Source organism: Oryctolagus cuniculus, chromosome 3, assembly GCF_964237555.1.
Source record: "Oryctolagus cuniculus chromosome 3, mOryCun1.1, whole genome shotgun sequence".
NCBI classification, from domain to species: Eukaryota; Metazoa; Chordata; class Mammalia; order Lagomorpha; family Leporidae; genus Oryctolagus; species Oryctolagus cuniculus.
The window spans coordinates 165,180,842-165,206,166 of record NC_091434.1 but is presented as its reverse complement, the minus strand read 5'-3'; the positions used below and the strand labels follow the sequence as shown (position 1 = coordinate 165,206,166).

Below are 25,325 nucleotides of genomic sequence, written 5' to 3'. Positions count from 1 at the left end.
CAGGCCAGCTCTCTGCTTTGGCCAGGGAGTGCAGTGGAGGATGGCCCAAGTGCTTGGGCCCTGCACCCCATGGGAGACCAGGAGAAGCACCTGGCTCCTGGCTTCAGATCAGCGTGGTGTGTCGGCCGCAATGCGCCAGCCGCAGCGGCCATTGGAGGGTGAACCAACGGAAAAAAGAAGACCTTTCTGTCTCTCTCTCTCTCACTGTCCACTCTGCCTGTCAAAAAAAAAAAAAAAGTCTATTTTCTTGCATTTTAGCAAGATATTTTCTCTGCATGCAAAGTAACCACTGGCAATTATTTTCTTTCCGTTCTTTGAAGGTAAAATTTTTAGTTCCCATTGTTTCTAATGAGAAGGCAGCTATCAGTCTAATTGTTGTTCCTTTAAAGGTAATTACTATTAGGACTTGCTAGGCTGTTGGGGCACAAATAGTTAATTCCAAAAACATGGTAAAATGGTGCACAAATAGTTAATCTCAAACCTGACAATTGTTCAAAGCTTCAACTGTTTCAAGTGCCTCTCCTGGGACATACCAAACTGACAAGATCATACATTGTAAATTAGGGGCTTTCTGCACTTTCAGACCCACCTATTGCAGCTGGACGTGAGTCTCTGCACGTCTGCATGGAGCCCTCCCGTAAAGCAGCATATATAGGCTGCTGCCCATTGCCCGGTCTGGCCCACTAAAGTCTCACCTTCGGATACCCTGCCTGCTGTCCAGGTGGGCTTTAACCTTCCTTTCCCCCACCGTGCTGTCCTTTTTACAGTAAAAGTCTTTTCTGCCTTAACTGGCTGCCTCATCATGTTATTGTGACATGTAAAATTCTAAAAACCTAACAGTTGACATCTTTTTTTCTCTCTAGGTCTGGTTGTCTGGCCTTAGGGTTTGTACAGCAAATGTGACTTAAAAATAGTTTTATCTCATAACTTTGTAGTCAGGGTTTAACCAGGGTTTTGTGGATGATCAGGCATCCATTTGATGGAGGTAATTGATTTTCCTCAGAGGACTGTTCAGGATACCAAAGCAGGTGCTCCAAAGCTTCTTCTGACCTAAACTTAAAAGTCGTGGAATGTCATTTCTGCTATAGTATAGCAGTTAAGCAGGTTACTAAGGCCAAACCAGATTCAGGGGGAAGAGAAATAGATTCTAGTCTCCAATGTAGGTGTGTAGGATTAGCATTGAATTTGTGGCAGTCTTTTATATACCCCTCCCTTTTTTTCTTTTTCTTTTTGGTGATGTATTCAGCTGTTGTTTCTTAGTGCTTACTTAGATCCATTAATTGTGGGTTGCAAAATGATGATACTGTAAATCTGTCATTTCTGTTTTACTAATCAGTATTTCTAGAAAGAAACTTTTCTCACCTACTGTTTGGTTACTTAGTGGTATGGTTTAGTTAGGAAAATCGGATAAAAGATTCTTCTCTTGTAAGATATTGAGTTTTTGTCTATCGTAATGGTTAATGTGTCTTGTGGCCAGCTTTTTTTACCTTTATGCATTCGCATGGATTTTAGTGTATGTGATACTTTAATCCTTTGCTGAATCCTAAATTGTCCTGACTTTGGCCAGTGAGAGCCTCTTTCAGCTGACGACAGAGTAATTTTGCAATAACTGTTCTAGAAAGCTGCCATGCTGTCTAGGACGACAGGGTGTGTCACAGGCTTGCCTTGTGTGTTTACTGTTCAGACCTTACATCAGCTGTTTATTCAAGGAGCACTGATTTCACTCAGTTCAAAATTGATTTTAAAGAACATAGTGTGGACATGAAGCCTACAAAGTGTTGCTGGGCTGGGTATTGTATTGATATTTCTAATTGATATTCAGCACTACAAGACTTTTTCCTTGGGGCTGGCACTGTGGCACAGCGGGTTAATGCCCTGGCCTGAAGCGCGGGCATCCCATATGGGCACCGGTTTGGGACCTGGCTGCTCTACTTCCCGTCCAGCTCTCTGCTATGGCCTGGGAAAGCAGTGGAAGGTGGCCCAAGTCCTTGGGCCCCTGCACCCGCGTGGGAGACCCAGAGGAAGCTCTTGGCTCCTGGCTTCGGATCAGCGCAGCTCCAGCCACTGCAGCCAGTTGGGGAGTGAACCAGCGGATGGAAGACCTCTCTCTCTCTCTCTCTCTCACTCTGCCTCTCCTCTCTCTGTGTAACTTTGACTTTCAAATAAAAAATAAAATAAAAAAAGAATTTTTCATCAAGCCCCTCTGTATTAGTCTCTGTTTCCTTTCTTCCAAGCTGAGCATCCAGGTTGTCAAGGACAAAGAGGGTGATAGCAGTAGAATCTCCCTTAATCACTTTGTTGCTCTTCTCACATTAACATGCAATAATAGCCTCAGACCTGCAGAGCATATGAGCATTGCATACTATTTTAATCCTCATTTGCTTTGTTATATTTGTATTTCTATAATACATATTTGTTGTATTTGTTTATGAAATAGTTTACAACTATTTATAAACTACATGTTTAATATTTACCACCAGTTCTTATGTTGATGCCTCAATCTCTCTAGTCAGCTTTGTGAAACTGTCTCTTTCTCGTTTTTAGCAGGTTGTTTAGGAAGGACTACTGGGAATTATAATCTCTAAATTTTTGCATGTAAGAGTTTGTGGCCTTAATAATTGAACATTAGTTTGTATATAAAATCTTTGTCAACTTTTTTAGCATATTTTCAGCATATTCTTTTTCTTCTGCCATGAAGTATTCAAGTCAAAGTATATGATAAGCAAATATCTTTTCTTGTAAGTTACTTAATTTTATCTAGATGCCAGCCTGGCTAAGTTGTGGCTATTGCAGTAGGTTGTTTGGAGAGATGGAGGATATGGTTCTGTCTCTCTGACTTTCAAATGAGATGAAAATAAGAATTTTACAGTTAAAATAGTTTTAATTGACACATAGTAATCGTACATATTCATGGTTGAATTGTAGTTCTTGATAATTGTTCTTTTTCTATGTTTTCTTATTTTCTTTACAGACTCCTATTATCTATATCCTCTCTACTTATCTTCAAGATTTGTCACTTTATCTTGAATGCTTGTTTTTCTTCATTTCTTTTCTTTTTTTTTTTTTTTGGACAGGCAGTGGACAGTGAGAGAGAGAGAGACAGAGAGAAAGGTCTTCCTTTGCCATTGGTTCACCCTCCAATGGCCGCCGCGGCCAGCGCACCACGCTGATCCAATGGCAAGAGCCAGGTGCTTCTCCTGGTCTCCCATGGGGTGCAGGGCCCAAGCACCTGGGCCATCCTCCACTGCACTCCCGGGCCATAGCAGAGGGCTGGCCTGGAAGAGGGGCAACCGGGACAGAATCCGGCGCCCCGACCGGGACTAGAACCTGGTGTGCTGGCGCCACAAGGCGGAGGATTAGCCTAGTGAGCCGTGTCGCCGGCCTGTTTTTCTTCATTTCTTTTATGATTAAAAAAAACTTTCCTGGGGCCGGCGCTGAGGCTCAATTGCTTAATCCTCCGCCTGCGGCGCGGGCATCCCATATGGGCGCCGGATTCTAGTCCCAGTTGCCCCTCTTCCAGTCCAGCTCTCTGCTGTGGCCCCGGAGGGCAGTGGAGGATGGCCCAAGTGATTGGGCCCCTGCACCCTCATGGGAGACCAGGAGGAGACCTGGCTCCTGGCTTCGGATCAGTGTAGCGCTGGCCGTAGCGGCCATTTGGGGAGTGAACCAACAGAAGGAAGACCTTTCTCTCTTTCTCTCTCACTAACTGTATCTGTCAAATATTAAAAACAAACATAGATTATATATTTTATGTTTAGTCATACTTGTGAAATTCTTCCTAGTTTAATCTCTGCTGTGATTTTTTTCTTGATTTCTTTTACCTAAGTTGTAAACTTTTCTTTTCCAATTCTATCATATCTCTCGTGCCATTTTCATAGTATCTTTAAGCTTGCTTTCAAATATTAAGTTTTCAGACCTACTTTGCTTATAAGATGTTATTTTATTTATTATCCCTCCTCCCCAGCTATATATGACATTTGGCCTCAATCATTTTTGTGTGTGTGTGTGTGAAATTATTTTTTCCGAACATTTAGAAGGCTTTGGTTAATGATATTTCTAACTTTGTAGAGTTTCTTTTTCTCTTTGCAGATAGTGTTCATACATTTAGCGGTTTGATTTCTGAGCTTTCCTAGCTTTGCTTCCCTCTTCTTTTCTTCCTCCATCTCCATTATGCTTCTTCTATCCTCTTCTGTGTTTATAGCAGTTTCTCCTCAGTTTGGGGCCTTTCCTGACTTTATCAGTTTGAAGGTTTTATAGAGGCTAAATTGTTCCATTTCCAGTTCTCATGTAGGTTTCTTTTATTCATTTGTTTTTTGATTGGGGAAAAGCACTTGCAGCGGCCAGCGTTTGTGGCGCACTGAGTTACGCTGTCACTTGCAATACTGGCATCATATATGACCACCGATTTGAGATCCTGCTGTTCCATTTCCAATCCAGCTCCCTGCTAATGTGCCTGGGAAAACAGTGGATGATGGCCTGCGTACTTGGGCCCCTGCTACCCATGTGGGAGACCTCAGTGTAGTTCAGGTTCCTGGCCCAGCCCTGGCTGTTGCAGCCATTTGGGAGAGTGAACCAGTAGATAGAAGATTTGTCTCTCTTGTCTCTCATTCTCTCTCTCTAACTGCCTTTCAAATATATATATGTATGTATTTTTTTTTAAGAAGAAACTCTATTTCAACTGCAGTTCTCACGTTGCCCCCCTCTACTTTACATTGTTTACCTAATGGCTCTTTCGGTGTTCCACTGCTTTTAAATCCATTAGATACCCAGAGGCCTCTGCTTTTACTGATGAAACCACAGCAAGTCCTTCAGATACCATTGTTTTGTTCTCATTCACTTATGTTTTGGGGTTCTTAGAGATACCCTTGGAGATGACTGGATAATGCAGTTTTATTGTGAATGTTCATTATCTTTAGTTTTGCTAATTGTTCTGTCAGAGCTTTTATAGAATCATTTTATTATTTAAAAATAGTTTGAGCAAAAAAACCATTGTGTGACAGCATATTGAACTATAGATATGCTTCGGTTACTGGTTAGATAATGAGTGGTTAAAAACTGGCTGGAAAATTTTTTACTTGAGGGAGGAAAGTTGGTATTTTAATGATTCAGTAAACATTTGTTGAGTGTTTTTGAGGCAATATGCTAGGGACAAAAAGTACAAAAATTAGCAAAATACACCATATCTAGAAGGAAGTTAATGTTTACAGTCTACTAATTTAATATTTGATTAAAAATGAAATTTGTGTTAGTAAAATTTAAGCTGTTTTCAGATTACTTTAGGAACTCATATAGGCCATTTATTCTACCTGCTTTTTATATCTTGACTTGCTATTTGGAAAGATCTTGAATAATTACGTGCTTGTGAAGTATGCTTTATCTTCATAAAAAACCTAGAAAAATCTGTGTGATCTGTCTTCACAATTGACTAATCCTAAATTGAGAATGACTTTTTGTTGTTGTTGCTAGTCCATTTTAACCTTCTCCCATGAAGAGGCAGTTTGGTGTAGAATTGATTTGAATTAATCAACCATTAGTTTGTTGCTTATTGTGTACTGTGTGATTTTGACCCCAAGATTACTTTTAAAATAGGACTCCCTTTTGTAATAGCTTTCAGTGACCAAATCCTATGTTTTTGCTCTTACCATTTCTATTGATAAGTTTAGCTTATACTATGAAAATTATTTTAGTAGCGTGTTTGGTACTTGGTTAAAATAGATACATCATAAAGTAATTGAAATATGTGAAATATTCATTGAATCAAGAGAGTTTTCTATTATTTTGTCAGGAGCTAAAGATTGAAAAGTTAGGCCTACTAAGACCAATAAGAAATACACTTCCTATTTGTTGTATATATTAAAACCAGCTTCCAGATTCAAGTCTCAGAATGAGCAAAGCTTGTTTATTATTAATAAATAATAGAAGAAACATCCAACCTATAGATTAGGGTTAGTTAGACTTTTATATAGTGACATTTAGGTTTATTAGAAACTTGTGGAATATTTTTTTAAATACTTTCCTTTTATATAGTTAATGATTCTAATCAGCATGATTATATCTGTTGCTTCAAGTGATAGCCCTCATACCATCTTAAAATGATTCAGAGAGACTTTAGGGACTATTTTTGTTGAACAGGGCCTACAGCAGTGCAGTTTGAGGTATTGGCTTAATTAATGGTTCCTTTAGTTTGCCATATTTTTCTTTCATTATACTTTGATCTATATTTATATGTGCTGCGGTTATATAGAATTCAAATTATTGAGAAAGCAGTTTTTAAGACATCTTTGTCTGATCAACTTTCAGGTTCATGCATGGGAAATTTCAGACCAATTGTTACAGATCCGCCAGGATGTGGAATCATGCTATTTTGCTGCACAGACTATGAAAATGAAGATTCAAACCTCATTTTATGAGCTCCCTACAGACTCTCATGCCTCTTTACGAGACTCATTGCTAACCCATATTCAGAACTTGAAAGACTTGTCACCTATCATTGTAACGCAGGTAAATCCTGTGCTTCTGCCTAGGGAAATTTGTAAGCCATTTGGATTTATCAAGTTTATTTTGCTTGATATTGCTGGGCCATATGAAGTAACGTTAACTTTATTACAGACACATTACTGTATTGTAAGTGGATAGAAAGTGTAAATTTTAATCTTTTGTATTTTCAAGTTCATTTGGTTTCAAACTAACATATCAAAATGGGAAAGGTAAGTGTACATTTGAAAGGCATGTTATATGCCCTCTGCTGTTAAAATTGTAGATGGTAAAAATTCTATATCATGCTGGGCAGAGGTATGTGTAGTTTCCTTTTTAAAGAATGTTTCCTGGGTTGGTTGACTGTAAAAACTTCAGGAGTGAAATGATGAGCTAGAACATCTAGCCTTTTCCTTTTAGAGAAAAAATACACTCGAAAGAAAAACTGGAAGTTTTTATGACTACATTTTCACATGTGTTCTCCACCTGGCATATAAGTGCTCTGGTAGAGGAAGCTTTTGCATAAGGCTTTTTAAAGATGAGAAATAAAGAGGAGGAAATGGTGATCCATTACTGGAGGACTAAGTAATGGATCTGAATGTCGGTAGCTCTGGTCTTTTGGCAAAGTAGAATGTATCTGTCTGTGAAGGTCTATGGTGTTGCCAAATAAAATTAAGTGTTGATATTTCCTGGAGAAAAATCTATATTCTTTCTGATTTCTTTTGTCATTGCTGTTTTTTTTTTTTTTTTAATTTTTAAAGGTTATTCCCAGCAATTTATAGCTAATCCAGAAGAGTTATGTATACTAAACCATATGTATATATGGTTGTAGGGGTGAGGGAAAGAGGAGGATATTAGTCTAGTTGCCCTATTGTTTAGAAGACATTTAATTTCTTTGCTTTCCAGTTAACATGGATGGTAACCCTATTTCTGTTCATCTGTTCTATTCATTTGTTTAATCTCTTTTCTTATTCAGCTGGCTTTAGCAATAGCAGACCTTGCCCTACAGATGCCTTCCTGGAAGGGATGTGTACAAACATTGGTGGAAAAGTAAGTAATTCGTACTGACTGTATACCAGCATTTGGAATTACCACTAACCTACACAGGGAAATTTGTTGGCAGTAGTTAGACATTTGACTGTTTCCCGAAACTGTTAGTATATATTCTTAATATTTGTTAGAGTAAGAGAAAATCATTTAAGTTTTACAGATATGTATGTCATGTGGCATATAAAAAGGCTTCATAATTTACACACTCACTCCTCGAATTAAATGAACAGTCTTTTATTGCCTTGTGGCTTATTCCCACTAACTGGAATATCAATAATTTTATAAAAAATATATTCATAGTATTTAGAATTATATTAAAGGTTGTTATGAATATACTTCCTGTCAGGGGACAGTATTATTCTAGGACTGGGATTGTGACATAGCAAGTTAAGCCATCACCTTAATGCTGGAATCTCATATGGGTGCCAGTTCTTGTCGTGGCTGCTCCACTTGTGATCCAGCTCCCTGCTGATGTGTCTGGGAAAGCAGCTGTCCAGGGCCAAGGTTGAAATCGGGTAATGAAATCCAGGTCCTCCACTTGCGTGGAAATAATCTACTTATTCATTAGCAGTACCTACCAGGATCTGCATTAGCAGGAAGCTGGAGTCAGGAGCGAGAGCCAGGAATCGAACCCAGGGAACTCTAGTTTAAGTCTCCACCGCTAGGCCAAATTCCTGCTTCTGATAGTTTATTTTTTTAAGATAATTTTTTTTAGGCAAATACGTAACTTGAAAAAACTTTTCACAGCATGGATACTTTTTTTTTTTTTTTTTTTTTTTTTTGACAGAGTGGACAGTGAGAGAGAGACAGAGAGAAAGGTCTTCCTTTTTTGCCGTTGGTTCACCCTCCAATAGCCGCCGCCACCAGCGCATTGCACTGATCCGAAGGCAGGAGCCAGGTGCTTTTCCTGGTCTCCCATGCAGGTGCAAGGCCCAAGCACTTGGGCCATCCTCCACTGCACTCCCAGGCCATAGCAGAGAGCTGGCCTGGAAGAGGGGCAACCGGGACAGAATCTGGTGCCCCAAATGGAACTAGAACCCGGTGTGCCGGTGCCTCAAGGTGGAGGATTAGCCTGTTGAGCCACGGCACCGGCCAGCATGGAAACTTAAAGTACAACGTGGCACTGGGTGTTTAGCCGAGCAGTTAAAATGCTGACTAAGACTCCTGTGTCCCACATCAGAGAGTGCCTGAATTTTGTTCCTGGCTCTCTTTCCTGACACTAGGACTTGCTAATAGAGACCCATGGAGGCAGTCTTGATAGCTCAAGTAATTGGGTTCCTGCCACCCAAATGGGAAACCAGGATTGATTTCCTGGTTCCTGACTTTGGCCCAGCCCAGCCCAGCCCTAGGTGTTGTGGGCATTTGGGAGTGAACCAGTGGATGAGAGTTCTTTCTCTGTATCTATCTGTTTCTGTCTCTTTCTCAAATTAGTAAATAAAAACTTTAAGGGGCTGGCATTGTGGTGTAGCAGATAAAGCTGTATGTGAAGCTGGCATCCCATATGGGTGCTGTTTTGAGTCCCAGCTGTTCAGCTCTTTGCTAATGGCCTGGGAAAAGCAGCAGAAGATGGCTCAAGTACTTGGACCCTTACACCCATGTGGGAGACCCGGATGAAGCTCTTGCCTCCTAGCTTGACCTGGCCCAGCCCTGGCCATTGGTGGCCATCTAGGGAGTGAACCAGTGGATGGATGTTCAATCTCTTACTCTCCCTCTCCCTTTCCCTCTCCCTCTCCCCCTTCCTGCCTCTCTGTATGTGTGTGTGTGTCTTTCCTTCTTTCTTTGCAACTCTTTGAAATAAATAAATCTTTAAATAAAAACTTTACAAAGAATTAAAATCAAAGTAGATAATGAATGGGGCTGACACTCTGGCCTCAGAATCAGCCCTTAAGGCATTCAGATCTGGCTAAAAAGCCCATGAGAGTTTCTCAGGCATGGAAAGCCAAGAAACTATGGCAAAAAAAAAAAAAAAAAAAAAAAAAAAAAAAGAAAGAAATTACCTAAATGAAAGATCTCTGTGAGTGGGATCCCAGTGAAAAGAATGGGCCATCAAAGAAGGAGGTACCTTTCTCTGAAGGGAGGAGAGAACTTTCACTTTGATTATGACCTTGTCCAAGTAAGGTCAGAGTTTGTGAACTCAGGAGGCTTCCATAGCCTTGGCAACTCATGATAAGAGCCCCGGTTGATTACTAACATCATAAATAAGAGTGTCAATTGTTAAATCAACAACAGGAGTCACTGTACACTTATTCCCCATGTAGGATCCCTGTCCTTAATGTGTTGTACAGTGAGAATTAACAGTAAAGCTAGTATTCAAACAGTACTTTATACTTTGTGTGTCTGTGTGGGTGTAACTGTTGAAATCTTTACTTAGTATATACAAAGTTGATCTTCTGTATAAAGATAATTAAAAATGAATCTTAATGAAGAATGGGATGGGAGAGGGAGTAAGAGATGGAATGGTTTGAAGGTAGGAAGGTGGTTATGGGGGGAAAACCGCTATAATCCAAAAGTTGTACTTTCGAAATTTGTATTTATTAAATAAAAGTTAAAAAAAAACTAAGAACAACAAAAAATGAATGGGGCTGACGCTGTGGTGTAGTAGGTAAAGCCACCACTTGCAGCACCATGTGGGTGCTGGTTTGAGTCCTGACTGTTCCATTTCTGATCCAGCTCCCTGCTAATGTGCCTGAGAAAGCAGCAGAAGAAAGTCCTAGTCCTTGGACCCCTGCATCCACGTGGGAGACCTGGCTGAAGCTCCTGGCTTTGGCCTGGCCCAGCTCCAGCCATTGTGGAGCTCTGCCTCTTTGTAACTCTGCCTTTCAAACAAACAAATAAATAAATCTAAAAAAAAAAAAAAAAGTACATAGTAAACACTATGTTTTCTCCTTACTCCTATGTTTTATAAACAACCACTATTCATGATTGGCTATATACTCCTAGACTGTTCTTTAAGAATTTTAAAAATAAAAATAAGTACATATATGGATTGTTTGTTTGTTTGTTTTGACAAGCAGAGTGGACAGTGAGAGAGACAGAGAGTAAGGTCTTCCTTTGCCGTTGGTTCACCCCCCAATGGCTGCTGCGGCTGGCGCACTGCGCTGATCCGAAGGCAGGAGCCAGGTGCTTTTCCTGGTCTCCCATGGGGTGCAGGGCCAAGGACTTGGGCCATCCTCCACTGCACTCCCGGGCCACAGCAGAGAGCTGGCCTGGAAGAGGGGCAACCGGGACAGAATCCGGCGCCCTGACCGGGGCTGGAACTTGGTGTGCCAGCGCCACAGGTGGAGGATTAGCCTAGTCAGCCACAGCACCAGCCCATATATGTTCTAATATACATACACTTGTGCATTTGTTCATTTAATGTTTCATTTACTTTTTTCACTTAATACATCATGGTCTTTTCATTTTATGACATATATAAATTTCATTATAGTGCACTTCATGTTCCATTGTATGACTGTAACCTTTTTAAAAATTTTTTTTCTACTTTTATTTGAAAGGCAGAAGACTGAGATAGCTCTTTCATCCACTGGCCCACTCCCCAAACGTCCACAACAGCTAGGGTTGGGCCAGGTCAAAGCCAAGAGCCTGGAACTCAATCCAGGCTTCCTTTGTGTATGGCAGGGACCCAGTTATTTGTTCTACTTCTAAGGGTGCACGTCAGTAGGGAGCTGGCTCAGGCAGAGGAGCTGGGACTCAAACCAGACCCTCCAAAATGGGATGCTTGTGGGATACTGGTGTCCTAAAAGTGAAACTCCTGGGTCAAAGATTATACAACTTGAAATGTTGATTGGATGATTTTTCATACCTTTCCAAATGATCAATCTGTATTTTTTCTATCCCCCTTAACAGTCATCAGAATGCTGTTTTTGTTGCTATGAATTATTCTGGTGGTTGCTGTGTATTTTCTAGTGAATAACTGATCCATTTTGACCATTTTCTTTTCCAGATACAGCAATGATGTAACTTCTCTGCCTTTTTTGCTGGAGATCCTTACAGTATTACCTGAAGAAGTACATAGTCGTTCCTTACGAATCGGAGCTAACCGGCGCACAGAAATTATAGAAGATTTGGCCTTCTACTCTAGTACAGTAGTATCTCTATTGGTAAGTTTGAAATATCTAGTTGTGCCCTAGGGGCAGAAAGCTTGGTGGTTATTTTGTAATCTAATTGCATGGTTGTGTGTGTCAAAAAGAAAAAGGCATTTTTCTTTCTGCCTTAATTCCACAACAATTCACAGAAGACTTCTGTGATCCTAAAAGGTGTGGGAATTTCTCTGTGCCAGCAAGCAAGCAATTCTTCATCCTTAAGTCACTTTAATTCTGACACTGTCTACCTGGAAACAGCATCAGATTCCATAGGTTGGATGCTCATTCCCCAAGATTGCCACCATATACTCACTTCCCTCTCTCACACCCCTGACTACCATACACATGTTAGATGCCAGTTGCAAGCTTTACGTTGTTTTACCTATACTTCTGACAGGCTGTAAACCTGCTTCCCATAACCCCTTCTTGGGTTGATTAATTTGAGTGATTCACAAAACTCAAGGAAACATTTCTGTTTACTGGTTTATAATAAAGGATATTGGAATGATGCAGATGAAGAGGTGCGCAGGGTGAAGTGTGGAAGAAGAGGTGTGGAGCTTCTGTGCCCGCTCCGGGTACTGCCCTCCAAGAACCTCCACAAGTTTGGATGCCCTTTTGGTTTTATTTTTTAAGATTTATTTTACTTATTTGAAAGAGTTACAGAGAGAGAGACAGACAGACAGACAGACAGACAGAGAGATCTTCTATCCATTGATTCACTCTCCAAATGGCCGCAGTAACCAGGATTGGGCCAGGCTGAAGCCAGGAGTTAGGCGCTTCTTCGAGGTCTCCCACATGGGTGCAGGACCCAAGCAGTTGGAGCATCTTTTGCTGCTTTTCCCAGGCCATTAGCAGGGAGCTGGGTTGGAAGTAGAGCAGCTGGAATTCAAACTGGTACTGCTTTACTCGATATGCCACAGTGCTGGTCCCCGGCCTTTTTTTTTTTTTTTTTTAAATTTATTTACTTGAAAATCAGAGTTACACAGAGAGAGAAGGAAAGGCAGAGAGAGAGAGAGATATCTTCCATCTTCTGGTTCATTCCCCAGATGGCCGCAACGGCCGGAGCTGTGCCTATCCGAAGCCAGAAGCCAGGAGCTTCTTCCAGGTATCCCACATGGATGCTGCTATCCCAGGCCATAGTATAGAGAGCTGGATCCGAAGAGGAGCAGCCGGGTCTTGAACCGGCACCCATAAGGGATGCCAGCACTTCAGGCCAGGGCGTTAACCCACTGCACCACAGCGCTGGTGCCTGTCCCCCTCTTGGCTTTTTATGGAGACTTGTTGTGTAGGCATGAATGCTGGTAAACTGGATGGGAAGATCCAGGCAGGCCCGTCTCTTCACATTCTTCAGCATTCCTTTCTCTGGTGTTAGGCGTGACCTCTCTGGATGAGGAAGGTATTATGACTATGGCCTGCCTTGCGAAAGAAGATATGAGCAAGGAAACGTAGACAAAAACCCAAAATATATATGTCATAATATCACATTGTAAAATAGCTCAGTTTGCAAAATGTGGTAATAGTAATACTTTGGCATCTATGTAACATTTTACAATTACAAAATACTTCCAACAACTATTCTTGAGCTTCTGTGTAATCCTCTGAGAATGATACTATCTCCAGTTTATGAATGAGAAATAAACTCTAGAATTATGTGTTAGGTAATTTAGAATTTGAATTTCCAATTATGTATTGCATGCTCTTCTAATTTACGCTACTAACTCTTGTTCTTGATGAAGAACCATGGAAGGGAAGTGTGAATAAACTTAACTTTGTTAAAGAACAGATCCTCTCTTAAAGACAAATTCAAATTTTGTTACTGAGGTGATAGAAGACTTTACTTGACCCTTCAGCAATATCACAACTATACATTAGCTAAAAGCACATTATTTTTTGAAGAAATAAATGTGATTGGTCCCTTTCAATTAGTTGGATTTTTTAATGCTTTAGACCAGGGGTAGGGAACGTCCAATCCCCAGGCCACATAAGGCCTATCAAATCATTTGCTCTGATTCTGCCAAGGCATCTGCAGGTAGGACTCAAAATTCAATAAATTTATAGCAGGCTAATTTTTAAGTTGACAATTTTGTATGGCCAAATGTCCCTTGGCAGGTAAAAGGTTCCCCAGGCTTGCGTTTAGACCACGGATGGTTGGGTGAATGTATGGTCTATAGGTTGGTTGCCCATTTTTGCCAGTGAAGTTTTATTGGAACACAGCTATACCCATTTTTTATGTTTTGTCTATGTCTGTTATTTTGAACTACCTTAGCAGAATTGAGTAGTTTCCAAAAGACTATAGGGCTTGCCAAGCCTGAACTATTTACTGTCTACCCCTTTGCTAAAGAAGTCTATTGGTTCCTGACCCAGGTGGTATTAAATTGATTGTACCCATTTTTGGGTCTTACAGTCTGGCTTACTTTTCTCAGTAATGTGGTTGTAATAGATGATTTTTAGAGGTTTGTTTCAGTACTTCTGTAACATCATAAAATTTTTTGTTTAAAAAATAGTTTTGTTAAAATTATGTTCAGTTTGATGTTAGAAATTAATTGTGAAATTATTCTTTTAAGTTAAATGTATGTTTAATTTTTCAGTTGATCATTTTTTTCAAACAATAGTATCATATAGAATTAGAAAATCTAAATAAACAAATTATATTCAAACCATCTGGTGATCATGTTGTTAACCTTGTGATACATATCCTCTGTGAACATATTTTTTTATGAACATATGTACAGATTTTTTTTATATATATACAGGCAGAGTAGACAGTGAGAGAGAGAGAGACAGAGATAAAGGTCTTCCTTTGTCGTTGGTTCACCCTCCAATGGCCACCGCGGCTGGTGCGCTGCGGCCAGCGCACCATGCTGATCCGAAGGCAGGAGCCAGGTGCTTCTCCTGGTCTCCCATGGGGTGCAGGGCCCAAGCACTTGGGCCATCCTCCACTGCACTCCCAGGCCATAGCAGAGAGCTGGCCTGGAAGAGGGGCAACCGGGACAGAATCCGGTGCCCCGACCAGGACTAGAACCCGATGTGCTGGCGCCTCAAGGTGGAGGATTAGCCTATTGAGCCGCTGCACCGGCTCCAGATTTTTTTTTTTAACCCAAATGAGATTATACTCAACCTACCCTCCTGTATCCTGCCTTTTTGGGCCATCCACCTATGTCTTTACATTTCAGTAAATGTTTGTATCATCTAATAAGTGCCCAGACCATATTCACATTTTCCCAGTTGGCTTAAAAAAATCATTTCTATGGTTTTTTCCAAATCAATATCTAGTCAAGTACCTTGCCTTATATCAGGTTTTTGTTTTAAAATAAACTTTTAATTCCATTTTCCATAAACTTTTTCTATTTATTTTTTTAAAGAGAGGGAGTCAGAGATCTCCTGTCTAGCTGATTCTTTTTTTTAAAGATTTATTTATTTATTTATTTGAAAGTCAGAGTTACACAGAAAGAGGAGAGGTAGAGAGAGAGAGAGGTCTTCCATCTGCTGGTTCACTCCCCCAGATGGCCGCAACGGGTGGAGCTGCACCGATCCGAAGCCAGGAGCTTCCTCTGGGTCTCCCACGCGGGTGCAGGGGCCCAAGGACTTGGGCCATCCTCCACTGCTATCCCGGGCCATAGCAGAGAGCTAGACAGGAAGTGGGGCAGCCGGGTCTCGAACTGGTGCCCACATGGGATGCCACGCTTCAGGCCAGGGCATTAACCCACTGCGCCACAGCATTCATTTCTTAAATACCCGAAACAGCCAGTGTTTTCCCAGCTCAAATCCAGGAGAGCATGACTCCATCTAGGTCTCCCACATGGGTGGTGGGACCCAAATACCCGAACCATCACCTGCTACCTCCCAGGGTGTGTATTAGCAGGAAGCTGGAATGTAGAGCAGAGCCAGGACTTGAACAAGGAAGGCACTCTTATGTGGCATGCGAGTCTCCTACCCACTGTGTCAATTGCCCATCCCTTATATCAGGTTTTCTTTTCTTCTCTTCTCTTTTCTTTTCTTTTTTTTAAGATTTATTTATTTGACAGGCAGAGTGACAAGGGGTGGGGAGGGAGAAAGAGGTCTTCCATCCACTAGTTCATTCCTTAAATGGCCTCAAAGGCCAGGGATCGTTCAGGCTGAAGCCAGGAGCCTGAAACTCCAACCAGGTCCCCCACATGGGTAGCTGGGGCCCAAATACTTGGACCATCTTCTGCTGCTTTCCTGGTTGCATTAGCAGGTAGCTGTTTCAGGAATGGAGCAACCAGGAGTAAACTAGCATTCTAACATGGCATGTCCCATATGGGATGTCAGTATGCAGGCAGCAGCTTAAGCCACTGCACCACAATGCTGGCCCCTGGCCCCTGGTCCCATCCTCTTCCTTTTTCAGAATGACATGATTTGTTGAAGAGATTGGAACTGATGTTTTAGAAAATATCATACATTCTTGATTTTCTGATTGCCTCTTTGTTTAATGCCCAAGGCATCCAAGTATATAATGAATTCTCTGTACTGCATATACCATTCTTAGAATAATTGAGAAAATAGTTATTCAGATCATTTTCTTTAGGATTTAATTTCCCAGAATCCTGATTGAGAAAAAGAGGGACTTTGTAGATTGATTTTTAAAAGTTAAAACATTAGGGGCCGGTGCTGTGGCACAGAGGGTTAAAGCCTTGGCCTGAAGTGCCGGCATCCCATATGGGCGCCGGTTCAAGTCCCAACTGCTCCTCTTCCGATCCAGCTCTCTGCTGTGACCTGGGATAGCAGTAGAAGATGGCGCAAGTCTTCGGGCCCCTGCATCAGTGTGGCATACCTGGGAGAAGCTCCTGGCTTTTGGCTTCGGATCGGCACAGCTCTGGCCATTGCGTCCATCTGGAGAATGAACCAGCAGATGGAAGACCTCTCTCTCTGTCTCTACCTCTCTTTGTAACTCTTTCAAATAAATAAAATAAATCTTAAAAAAAAAAAAAAAAGTTAAACATTAGCATTCATCCTAGGTATGTCATGTTTTGTCTTATCAGAAGATACATGCTTTTCAATTGAATTTCCATTTTCAGGGTTGACTACTGCATTAGGTTTATGATGGTTTGATCCCTCCATTTATAAAATTTTTCTTCTTTGTAATATAATTTGTGTGATAGTAGCTTTTTATTTTTCAAATGTCCAATTTTTTATCAGCCTTTAGTTTTAAATTCCAATTGATAATCTTTAATTACCTTAATGATTACCTTAATCACTAATTCCATTAAAGTTTACAAAATGATGTTTTTCTATTTCTGTCATTCTTTGAACATACATATCAATTGATTTTTAATTATTTTAAAGATTTTATTCATTTAGTTGAGAGGTAGAGCTACAGACAGTGAGAGGCAGAGACAGAAAGAAAGGTCTTCCTTCCATTGGTTCACTCCCCAAGTGGCCTCAATGGCTGGAGCTGGGCCGATCTGAAGCCAGGAGCCAGGAGCTTCTTCTGGGTCTCCCATGCAGGTGCAGGGTCCCAAGGACTTGGGCCGTGCTCCACTGCTTTCCCAGGCCACAGCAGAGAGCTGACTGGAAGAGGAGCAGCTGGGACTAGAACTGGCGCTCATATGGGATGCTGGCGCCACAGGTGGAGGATTAACCTACTGCGCCATGGCGCTGGCCCCTTTAATTTTTTTTAAAAGTTTTTTATTTCCCATTTTCAAAATATGGATTTTTAAAAAAGATTTATTTGGTTTATTTGAAAAGCAGAGAAAGAGAGGGAGAGAGAGAGAGAGAGATCTTCCATCCACTGGTACACTCCCCAAATGGCTGCACAGCCAGGGCTGGGCCAGGCTAAGCCAGGAGCCAGGAGTTTCTTCTGGGTCTCCCGCGTTGGTGCAGGGGCCCAAGGACTTGGGGACTTGGGCCATCTTCCACTGCTTTTCCCAGGTGCATTAACAGGAAGATGGGTTGGAAGTGGAGTGGCCAGGATTCGAGCCAGTGCCCATATGGGATGCCAACATTGCAGGTGTCTTAACCAGTTATACCACAATGCCAGCCCCCAAATGTAGATTCTTTGTAAAGCTGTCTCAAGTGTCACTCAGTTTTTTTGTTTTTTATTCTGGGTATCTCTTTTTTGAAGTACTGTGGGCTCATGGATTTTTGTTGATTCTGAATTTCCACTAAAATCATTCTTTTGATTCTCAAAATGTCATAACTTTGGTTACCAGAGCACTTCTTTGCTTCCCAACTTGAAAAAATGACTAATGCTCATCTAATTTCTTCCTTACTCCAGATCTGGAATCCTTTGTTCCTTTTATTGTTGGTCTCGACTCAGTCAGGAAAAGAAACCACATTGTTGAATGTGAGAAATTATTAACTATAACAGGATTACAATAATGAGGGATTATTTAGAAAGGAATAAAGAGAACTCTAAATATGGAAATAAAATAGATACAAGGACTAGTCTTAACCCTGTTTGTGAGAGAGCATCCAGTGAAGAAAAAGTCCGTCTTCCCAGGGCGTAGGTCCAGACCTTGCTGGAGAAGACATTGCCACAGCTTGCTGGTGGGTAGCGGAATCACTGGTGTTGCTGCTGTTGGAAATCTGCTTCTCTGGAAGTGCAACAAAGCCCAACATCAGAAGTCTGTCTCCCTAGAGGCCCTGGGCCACAAACTGCCTGGGTGTTGGAATATGGGGAATGCTGCTGGCCATGGTACACCGAGGGCCCTCGAGAAACCCAGGTGTGCAGTAGGAATCTGGTGCTGGAAAAGCTGGTCATTCTTCAGGAGCTAGAGGCGCTTCTGCTCCAAAGTTGTTGGCGAAGGTGGAGGCGTGGTGCAGGCAGCTGCAAGAAGTGGGCCCCAGAGGGCACCGGGAAGCCGGTGCAGGAGAGGCTGCGCGTGGTGCAGGAGGCTGCTGAGCGGGTTCATTGGAAACAGGCAGCAGCGTCCCGCCAGTGTCCTACTGACAAGCCTTCGGTGCCAGCTGACACGGGAAAACTGTTTACAGGCTCCAGATCTGTTTTCACAGAGCAGTCTAATAGGGTGAATTTATAGTTGAGAGGCAATAAATCTGTAACCCGCCACAGTCTTCTGCCATTTAAACTCCTGCAGGGGTGACGTAACAAGCAATTAGAAAATACACAGAGCTACCACAGACTTCATCTGTGTTATGGGTCACAGACTAATTGATCTCAATGACTGTTCTTTCATAGCTCATTGCATCTTTCCCATGCTTTGGCCAGAAGCTTAGCTTGTTGGGGGTTTTTTATGTGGTAAAGTGACCCAGATCTTTCCCAAAAACTCTAAGCCTACAGGCATGCTGCTTTTGTTACTGTTTCTGTAGTTTTCCATTAACCTTTACTATTGGGCATCATTCCAGACTGAGTGCTCCTTGCTTCCGTGGTTTAGAAGCAACCCAGTTTCTTCTTGGTAATTGGTATCAGTCACTTCTGCCTACAGATTAACCTCTTTGCCCTGTTGGTTCAGTGGCATAAGTAGCCCATATTATCCAACGGTGGTCTCATCTTCTGTTCACTGGAATTGTTTTGTGTTTCCTGGTGGAGGCATTCCTTTCTTTGGTTTCAAGGTCTCAAACCAATGGTGTTTAAAGGTGCCTATTACTGTACTTCTTTTGCTCTAATAAAAAATTTTTTTTTAAAGATTTGTTTGAAAGAGTTATATAGAGAGAAGGGGACACACACACAAACACACACAATCTTCTATCTGCTGATTCACTCCCCAAGTGACTGCAATGGCCTGGGAAAAGCCAGGCTGAAGCCAGGAGCTTGAGGCAGGTCCCTCACATGGGTGGCAGGGGCCCAAGCACTTGGGCCATCTACTGCCTTCCCCGGTGCATTAGTAGGGAGCTGGATTGGAAGTGGAGAAGCCAGAACAAGAACTGGCATGCATATGGGATGCTGGCATCACCAGTTGTAGGTTTACCTGCTGTGCTATAATGCCAGCCCCAGTATCAATTCTTCCATCAGATACTGTGCTATGAGAAATATTATGATCGATAGATGAGGCATCCTGTGGGTCTGTGATTGTAAGTGCTGGCAGAAGTATTACAAGCAGGAATGGGAAATCTATATCCAGAATATAAGTCTATTGCTGTAAGGACTCGTGTGTTTCCTCCTTGATACAAGTTGGCGTAATCAGCCTGCTGTCCACAGAGAACGGTGCCATCCCGAGGATTCTCTGTTGGTCTCTGTTGTGGGCATATTAGATACTCAGCAGTAGTGGCCTTGGTAATTAGAAGTCCTATTGTTCCCATGTATAGTTTCAATTTCTGCCAATTTTTGCATGAGCCCAATGAGCAAATATAGGATATCTGGGGATGGCAATGGAAATCTACAGAGTGTGTTATTTTGTCCACCTGATAACCGAGAGTCCTGTAGTGGATGCCCTTTGGTCGTTACTCACATAAGACACAACCTGTGTCCATTCAGAGAGGTCTGTACCTCAGACTTAGTTGTCACCAATCTTTTTTTTTTTTTTTAAGATTTATTTATTTATTTTGAAAGGCAGAGTTACACAGAGAAAAGGCGAGAGAGAGAGGTCTTTCATCCGCTGATTCACTTTCCAATTGGCCGCAATAGCTGGAACTGCACAGCCAGGATCCAGGAGCTTCCTCTGGGTCTCCCACGCTGGTGCAGGGGCCCAAAGTCGTGGGCCATCTTCTGCCTTCCCAGGCCATAGCAGAGAGCTGGATTGGAAGTGGAGCAGCCAGGACACGAACTGGTGCCCATGTGGGATGCCGGCACTGCATGCGGCAGCTTTACCCGCTGTGCCACAGCGCTGGCCCCCACCAGACTTCTAATCCTGTTTCTTCCAAGTCTCTGACCATCTTGCTAAGTCATTGTTGATTGCCCATGAAGAAATATAGATTTGTATTTCCAACGATTTCTCATTCCAGACATGTAGACAGCCAGATGCATTGCTTGAAGCTCTGCCCACTGGAGCGTTTCCCTTCATCACTGCCTTTCACTAGATCTTGAGTGGACCTGTAGTGCTTCGGCTATGCACCTTCGGATGGTATCAGCAGATTGTGCAGATCTGTCTGCTAACCAGGCTTGAGGTTTTTTTTCTTCTAGTTCCAAACCTTCCTGACCTCATTCTCTTACATACCGTTTCCATTTGAGGCATATTTCGGCTCCCCATCCTCAGTTTTATGACTAGGTAGTTCCGATAACACCTGGTCTGTGATGAGAAGTTCAGGCCTCATGGTCACCTGATGCTTCATGGTTAGAAACTTAAGGCCCAGGAACTGCCTCCCAGAAAGAATAATCAGCTGCAGAAGAGGGCACAGATGTGCTCCAGAATCCTAAAGATTTCACCATGGTTTTGCATTGGTGCTTCCCAGAGTCTCCAAACGTTAAATACAGAATATTTGGGAAGTATGCTTATATTGACAAATTTGGCTCCATCTAGTGCTATATTCCAGTCTCCCTTGGTCTGGCAAACTCAGAATACACTGCCTGACATGTTCTCCAGTTTTCTTCAGATACATATTAGCACAGTTTTACTGTTAACTTGTTTTGGAAGTTTTTTCCTTCTGCCCCTGCCCCAACCCTATTTCTGGGTCTGGTGGCAACAGGGAATGTCTGTGGTGGGCTTGAAGAGGGTGGGCATTGCCTTTGAAGGCACTGTCTCCTGTGAGGTCATCAGAGGGCTTTCAGGCTGAGGAAGACAAGGCTCATCTTCTCAGTTGATGGGGGCAGACTACTTCCATTTGGAGGGGAGATTTAGAGTGACAGGAATTTAGAATTATTGGTTTCATTTGAGTCCAAGCAGATGTCTCCATTTCAAGTTTGAGAATCCCATTTTATACCAGTTTCTTAACTTTTACATGAGGAATTTAGTGAGGCTGTGAATTCAACTATTATTAATTCAGCAGACCACCCAGCTAAGCTTTATATGTAAGTTCCAGCGGTATCAACACTAACTATGTGAAAAAAATGGAGAACTCCTTTCAGAGCTGTCATGGAAACCCTCTGGTTCTTAGACTGTGACTTGAGCTGAGAGCTCATGGATTTGAGCTTGTTTTTTTATTTTGTTTTTAAGCATTCGAGTGAACCTAAAAGAGTCCAGCTCACAGCACAGTCCTTTGTGTCATGATTACTGCCACTGTGGTCAGTTGCAGCAGCCACGTGGGCTTGACTTGGCACTTCTTCACAATCAACTGCAGGTGATACTTTGATTAATTGTGATGCTGCCTGAAAAATTATTCCCTCTGATGCTTGATAAGGTCTTAAATTCTGTCATGTAGATTAACATTTTATAGAACACAGAGGATGAAATTGGTCCAAAAGTGACAGGAAAATAGTGATATTTGGCTATGATACCAAGTATTAAAGGCCTGTTGAAACCTTTGTCATTTAGTCTCTTTCACTGTCTCTGTTAATGGTTACATTCCTTCCTCTTGCTTATTAGTGATATGTTTTTGTGCTCTATCGTGAATAAACCCATTTGTAAACATACTGGACTGAGCCTGACCTCTTACATTTTCTATTTTGTTAATCCAGGATCTCAATTCTTACAACCCCCTGCTGTATTGTGGTGGCTGAGCTTTTATGGACTCCTTGTGATGTTTATCTTGCAGCTTTTGAGACCTGACTTTGAGAGATATTTTTTATTAATTAGTTCTAAAAGAGGAACTGTAGATAACTCCTAGTTCTGAAGCTTTTAAGATGTGAGCTTGATTTAATTAGAAGAATTAAGTCAGTAGTCAGAATTTACAAGCAAGTCTTTACGTCATGTCATACTAAAGCTGAAATGTCAGGAAGCATAAAGGCCAAGCAATTGTGCAACGAGTTTACATCATGAGCTCCAAAGACTAGGGGTGGCAGTGGATGGGGGAGCTGTATGGATCAGTACGTAGAGAGAAATCTCTTAGTGGCTCTTAATTCATATCAAGGGAACTTAGTTACTTATACAGTTTACCATTTTCATCCATGAACTTTGTTAAAAGAACTGCCTATTACAGGAATTATCACGTGAATTCATTAGTTTACTGAAATATATTAGTGTCCGCCCCCTCTTTTTTTTTTACAATTTTTATTCATTTATTTGAAAATCAGAGTTACACAGAGAGAGAGAGAGACCAAGAGAGAGGTCTTACATCCACTGGTTCACTACCCAGTTGGCCACAATGGCCAGTGCTGTGCCAATCCGAAGCCAGGAGCTTCTTCTGGGTCTCCCACGTGGGTGCAGGGGCCCAAAGACTGCTTTCTCAGGCTATAGCAGAGAGCTGGATCGGAAGTGGAACAGCTGGGACTCGAACCTGCGCCCATATGGGATGCTGGCACTTCAGTGCATTAACCCACTGTGCCACAGCGCTGGCCTCAGTGTTTGCGCTTTCTAAAAACTGACATTTTAAGGAGGAAGAATGGGGGGAGAGTGTTACTATACTCCTAAATTTGTATATGTGAAATATATGAAACTTGTATAACTTAAATAAAATGAAAAAAACTAAAACAAAAACAAAGAACTTTTTAGTGATTCCGGACAACTGCTGACATTTTTGAATGTTTTGTCACTGAGTATCAAGAACAAAAGTCCTCAGAAATTTTGAAGATAAAGAACAGGTATCTGAAGGAAGAACTTAAAATGAATAGAATTTAATATCTTTGAACCATATTTGTGACATTTTCTTCTCATTCAGTGTGTTTTCTGCAGGTACTTTATCTAAAGCAGGGATTCCTTTTTTTTTTTTTTTTTTTTTTTTTTTTTTTTTAAGATTTATTTATTTATTTGAAAGGCAGAGTCACAGAGAGAGAGAAGGAGACAGAGATGTTCCATCCACTGGTTCACTCCCCACCTGGCTGCAGTGGCCAGAGCTGGGCCAGTTGGAAGTCAGGAGCTTCATCTGAATCTCCCACGTGAGTGCAGGGACCCAAACACTTGGGCCATCCTCTGCTGCTTTCCCAGGCGCAATACCAGGGAGCTGGATCGGAAATGGAGCATCTGTGACTCGAACTGGCACCCATATGGGATACCGGCACTGCAGATGGCGGCTTAACCCTGCGCCAGCACCGGCCAATAAAGTAGGGATTCTTAACTCTTTTCTTCTTTTCTACCATCCTCCCTTCCATATAACTGGATGTTTATTATATACCTGTTGTGGTTTTAGACACACTTTTCAGAAGCCATTCATATCCTAGACATATATGTGTAGATATACCCACAGTTATAGATTATTCCCCTGAAAATTAGTTGTAATCTTTGTTTAGTTTTTAAACATAATCCATTAGGTAATGATATAATTAGTTACAAATGGCAGTATACTTCAAACTGACATGCTTAAAAGTTAGTAAAATAATAGGCTAATTTATTATGGATAAATCTGTTTCTTATATTTCCTGGCACTCTTTAGTAATATACTTAATCACTATCATTGTGTTTCAGTATATAGTAAAACTATGTAAGATGATTGCTGTAGTCTGCCTAGCTTTAGAGGATTTTAAACTATGGGAAGTCTTGTTCTATATATACAAGCAAGTAGAGAAATTTGGGAAGTGGTGGTTAAGATCCTAGACTTTGGTGGGGGTAGAAGCTGTGATGCAGCTGGTTAAACCTCTGCCTGTGTTGCCAGCATCCCATATAGGCAGTGGTTTAAGTTCCAGCTGCTCCACTTCCAATACAGCTCCCTGCTAATGTGCCTAGCAAAGCAGTGAAAGATGGCCCAAGTACTTGGGTCCCTGTACCTTCATGGGAGACCCAGATGGAATTCCAGGCTCCTGGCTCTAGTCTGACCCAGCCTCAGCTGTTATTTCCATTTGGCAAGTGAATCAGCAGATGTCCCATCTCTCTCTCTGTCTCTCCTTCACTCTCTCTAACTCTGCCTCTCAAATAAATAAGGAAATCTTTTTTAAAACAATTAGACTTTAAAGTCACATGTCTGAAGTTTAAGTTTTGGTTATGCTGTCCTAGCTATGCTTTTTTTTTTTTAAAGAATTATTTATTTGAAAGAGAGAGGTAGAGCCAGAGAGAGAGAAGTCCTGCATTCTGCTGGTTCACTCCCCAAATGACTCACAGCAGGCAGAGCTGAGCTGATCCAAAGCCAGGAGCCAAGTAGTTAGGCCATTTTTTGCTGCTTTCCCAGGCCATAGCAAAGATCTGGATTGGAAGAGGAGCAGCTGGGACTTGAACCAGCGCCCACATGGGATGCCGGCATGCAGGCTAGGGCTTTAACCTGATGCGCCACAGCGCCAGCCCCTGGCTGTGCTATATTAGGGAAGTTACTCATCCCATCTGCCTCAGTTTATTCATTTGTATGCAGAGTGAGAATAATATCTTTATCTTGTGGACATTAAATGAGTTAATAAATGTAAAGGTCTTAAAATAGTGCCTAACATATAGTAAGGGCTCAGTAAATGTTAGTCATGATGACTGGCCAGTTTATTTATTAGTGAGATGCGATTTTTTACTCTCTGAAATGTCATGCTCAGGAAGGGAACAAAGACAGAGAAGGGGCTAAATACATTCATAATTCATGTATTTCTATTTTTCTTTTCTGTCTTAGAAGGAAAGGATGGTTAGAATTTTTTTTGTTACACTTTCTTCAGTAGTGTTCTGGTGGGAATGAAGTGACATATAATCATATAGTAACCCCTCACGTTGCTTCATTTTTGCAAGCACCCTAGTAATTGCAGCACAACAGTACAAACAATCATCTTCTATTTAGATTGTGTGATAGAGTGAAGGTTTGAATCCAGAGGATTTTCTTTAAAAAAATTTTTTTTATTTATTTATTTGAGAGGTAGAGTTACAG

General features: G+C 41.6%; 1 protein-coding gene across 3 annotated transcripts in view; it reads left to right on the top strand.

Moving 5' to 3' along the window:
* Window positions 1-25,325, top strand: part of TNPO3 (transportin 3) — a 107,170-nt gene that overhangs the window by 25,382 nt on the left and 56,463 nt on the right. For all 3 annotated transcript variants that reach the window (XM_008258220.4, XM_051848948.2, XM_070071302.1), the window contains 3 exons: window positions 6,301-6,501; window positions 7,451-7,524; window positions 11,471-11,627. In XM_008258220.4, coding sequence (XP_008256442.2) covers window positions 6,301-6,501; window positions 7,451-7,524; window positions 11,471-11,627 — 432 coding nt within the window. The remainder of the gene's footprint in view (window positions 1-6,300; window positions 6,502-7,450; window positions 7,525-11,470; window positions 11,628-25,325) is intronic.